Source organism: Sus scrofa, chromosome 9, assembly GCF_000003025.6.
Source record: "Sus scrofa isolate TJ Tabasco breed Duroc chromosome 9, Sscrofa11.1, whole genome shotgun sequence".
Classification (NCBI taxonomy): Eukaryota; Metazoa; Chordata; class Mammalia; order Artiodactyla; family Suidae; genus Sus; species Sus scrofa.
The window spans coordinates 51,763,946-51,768,145 of NC_010451.4; the positions used below are offsets into that span (position 1 = coordinate 51,763,946).

General features: G+C 41.5%; 1 protein-coding gene across 1 annotated transcript; it reads left to right on the plus strand.

The window, feature by feature from the left end:
- On the plus strand, window positions 1,704-3,812 carry LOC106504915 (olfactory receptor 151-like). The gene has a single exon (XM_013979524.2). The coding sequence runs from the start codon at window positions 1,831-1,833 to the stop codon at window positions 2,758-2,760; it is 930 nt and encodes a 309-aa protein (XP_013834978.1). The 5' UTR covers window positions 1,704-1,830; the 3' UTR covers window positions 2,761-3,812.

Consider the following 4,200-nt stretch of genomic DNA (forward strand, 5'->3'; position numbering starts at 1 on the left):
ATGAACATATACTGCCTTGATAAACTTTTTTTTTTTTTTTGTCTTTTTGCCATTTCTTGGGCTGCTCCCACGGCATATGGAGGTTCCCAGGCTAGGGTCTAATCGGAGCTGTAGCTGCCAGCCTACGCCAGAACCACAGCAACGCAGGATCCGAGCCGCGTCTGCAACCTACACCACAGCTCATGGCAACGCCGGATCGTTAACCCACTGAGCAAGGGCAGGGACCGAACCCGCAACCTCATGGTTCCTAGTCGGATTCGTTAACCACTGCGCCACGACGGGAACTCCGATAAACTTTTTTAATGCATCTGAAACTGGCAATAAAATCTAGGTCCAAGAATTCAGTCAGTCAAGTGTGCTACATAGTAATAAACTGCTACACAAAAGATAGTATCCCTCAGCAAAGCAACATAGTTTGGCAAAAACCAAACAGACTGGTGGTCCCAAGTCCTAGAGTGTAGACCCAGTTCTGTGTCTTGGTAGTTTTATGATTTGGATAACCCATTTATCTTTCAGAGCTTCAGTTTCCTAGAGATTAGGAAAATAATATAGTCTTCCTCTTTTTTATATGCTATGCAGAAACTAAGACCTCAAGTGTCAAGCATGTTCAACCACACCATTGCGTAGAGCTATAAGTGTGCAAATTTATAAGGCTACACGTGTGGACCAAGGGAAGAGACGCAAGATCAGAAGGAAGCAGTTGATAAATATTAGGTATTTGGCTAGTCAGCTAGTGTTTGCCACTTCAGTTTTCTCAATGTGTAAAGAATAATTCTACTCTAGACACAATTCTTCTCATATCCAGTATTTTGGGGAGGTGTTAGTGACACTGACCTTTTAAGAGCAGTATACAAAAGTTATAATTATGTAGGAAAGCAATTCAAATAGTGCATAGTCAATGTTTTCAGCTTAAGAAATACATGTCAGGGGAGGGACAGCAATAGGTATCACACCCAGCAATGATGATCCGTGTTTCTTGGGGCCATGGCTATGACTTTAATACTTTGTCATTAGGAAGATAATGGGGCCATGGTTTGATATTATAATCTAAAAATAAAAACAACAACAATAGTAAAAGTAACTATCAAGCACTTACTCTGGACCATACTATGAGCCAGGGCCCAGGCTTCACCACAGTTGGATTAAGCAGAGCCTCTGATTAATTCTCTCATTAACCTCTGTGTGGGTGGAACACAACCATCAATAGTTTTTAAATGCTCCAGGTGATTCTAATATACAAGGAATGTTGAGAACCACTCTCTTAGGAACTGAAGTCCAATAAAAAGCTAAGAACAAATTCGAGATAACTAATGGCAACTCAAATTTTTATAGGAACTGAGTTCTTTTTATAATATGACTAAATATGCATTACTATTTTTTACAATCACTTCTAGGTAGGTATTATTAATTTCTTCATCTTTCAGATATAGAAATTGACTTTTAGGTCAGTGATAAAGCTCTATCATATCACCTTGACACTGCATCAATTTCAGATAGATATTCATAGGATCTCATTCAGTAAATATTTAAGACGTGCATAACTGACAAGGAAATTTCATTTATGAAGCAAAATACATCTCCAAACATAAGATACGAAATATACTACTTCCAAGACCCTTGAAAGACCAGGAATCTGGTCTTCCTCCAAAGCATGCATCAGGATGAGGAAGGAGCCCAGGATCTCTCAGCTGGCTCCAGCAGCTCAAAACTAGATTCACCTACACTCAGCTGGCTCCAAAAGCTCAAAACTATCTTCACCTAGGAGTGCAACATGCAGCCTTTCACAGAGATCCTCTCTCCCATCCCCACAGGGCCCCCAGCCAGAGGAGAATGGCTACAGAAAATCACTCTACAGTCACAGAGTTCATTCTTGGAGGTTTAACCAGTCGGCCAGAGCTCCAGCTCCCCCTCTTCCTCCTCTTTCTTGGGATCTACTCCATCACCATGCTAGGGAACCTGGGCATGATCACACTGATTTGGCTGAGTGCTCAGCTTCACACCCCCATGTATTACTTCCTCAGCAATCTGTCACTCGTGGATCTCTGCTACTCTTCTGTCACTGCTCCAAAGATGCTGGTGAACTTTGTGTCAGAGAAGAACACCATCTCCTACACAGGGTGCATGTGCCAGCTCTACTTCTTCCTTGTGTTTGTCATTGCTGAGTGTTACATGCTGACAGTGATGGCCTATGACCGCTATGTCGCCATCTGCAGACCTCTGTTTTACAACACCATCATGTCTCATCAAGTCTGCTCCCTGCTGGTGGTCACCGTCTATGCCATGGGGCTCATTGGCTCAACCATAGAGACTGGCATGATGTTGAAAGTGCCCTATTGTGAGCCCCTCATCAGTCATTACTTCTGTGACATCCTCCCCCTCATGAAGCTTTCCTGCTCTAACACCTATGATGTTGAGGTGACAGTCTTCTTTTTGGCTGGATTCAACATTGTAGTCACTGGCTTAATGGTCCTCATTTCCTATGCCTTCATCCTGTCCAGTATCCTCCACATCAGCACCACAGAGGGAAGGTCCAAAGCCTTCAGCACCTGCAGCTCCCACCTTATGGCAGTTGGGATGTTCTATGGAACAACAGCATTCATGTACTTGAAACCCTCCACAGCCAGTTCCCTGGCCCAGGAGAACGTGGCCTCTGTGTTCTACACCACAGTCATCCCCATGCTGAACCCCCTCATCTACAGCCTGAGGAATAAGGAAGTAAAGGCTGCCATGCAGAAAACTCTGAGAAGAAAGATTAATTGATGCAAATGTTATTTTTCCTTCTCAATTAAAAATCAACTTAAAAATAAGTTCCCGTGATGGAAACCAGTCCCTTCTCTGCATGGCTGGGTGATTGCCTCCTTCCTCCTTCCCTCTTCCTTCCTTCCCTCTCTCTACTCTCATTTCTGTTTGAAGCTGGCTGATTTCAAGTTGATGCTTTCTTTCATTTTCACTATTCTGAGCCCCTTGGTAAGCCCTACTATCTTAATTATAATTTAACATAAATATTAAGCTTTTACAAACTCACAGATACAGAGACCAACTAGTGGTTAGCAATAGGGAATTGGAAGAGGGGAAGGGCAAGTTAGGTGTAGGGAATTAAGAGAGAGACACTCTATAAAATGAATAGTCAACAAGGATCTATATTGTACAGCACAGGGAAATACAGGCACTTTTGCATAGTAACCTTAAGTGCAGTTAACTATAAAAATAGGGAGTCACCATATTGTACCCCTGAAACTATGTAACTTTGTGAGTCAACAATACTGCATGCAGTTAAAAAATGTAAACTTTCATCAGAGTTGAGCTTGAGAGTCATTCACTGTTTTATTGCCTTCTACGTAGAAAATAATCCTCAACCCAGTTCCTACGTTTTTGCACTTGGTAGTACACAAGGCAGAGAGTGTGGATTTGAAAGTCACCAAGAGATGATACCCAGAGTCTTTCTCATCCAGACTTATTCCTGTCTCCTCTTTTATTCCTCTCTACTGATCCACACCCAAGAACTTCTACCTGGACCTTTTATGTGACTTCCTTAGTGACAGTGATAATAATGCCAGCCTCTAACATGTTTTTGGGTGCTTACTCCGAGCCACACAACTCTTCTAAAGTCTTTGTATGAAATATTTCAATTATAGGTCGCAACAGATAGGGACTGTTGTTGTGGAACTCCCTGTGGAATTTGTCCATTTCCCTGTGGGAACTTGTCCAAATGTGGAATCTCCCCTCTATCCCTGAACTCAAGCAACCACTAACTTATATTCTTTCTTTAGGTGTTGCTTAGTTTGGCCTAATGTCTTAGAATTTCATGTAAATAAAATCCTACAAAAATTACGCTCCTGTGTCTGGTGTCTTTTTCTCAGCCCAGTGCTTTTGATTTTTTTTTTCTGTTGTGTGTATCTGTAATACACTTCTTTTTTATTGATTAGCAGTCACCCATTGCTTGAATACATCTACAGATTGTTTACCTACATATAGATGGACAGTTGGTTGTTTCCATCTGGGGCTGTTATGAATAAAGGAGATTTAGGCATTTGTGTTCAGAACTCTTTGTGAATGTATTTTCCACTTATCTTGGATAAATTTCTAAGAGTAGAATTGTTCGGCCATAGGCAGGTTCATAAGAAATTACCAAATTTTTTACAAAGAGGTGGGCATTCTCCTTGTGTTGAGTTTTTTTTTAACTTTTTACCAAAGTATAGT

Excerpts from the sequence above, each read along its gene's own strand:
- LOC106504915 (XM_013979524.2), top strand. The coding sequence starts at position 1,831 with ATGGCTACAGAAAATCACTCTACAGTCACAGAGTTCATTCTTGGAGGT.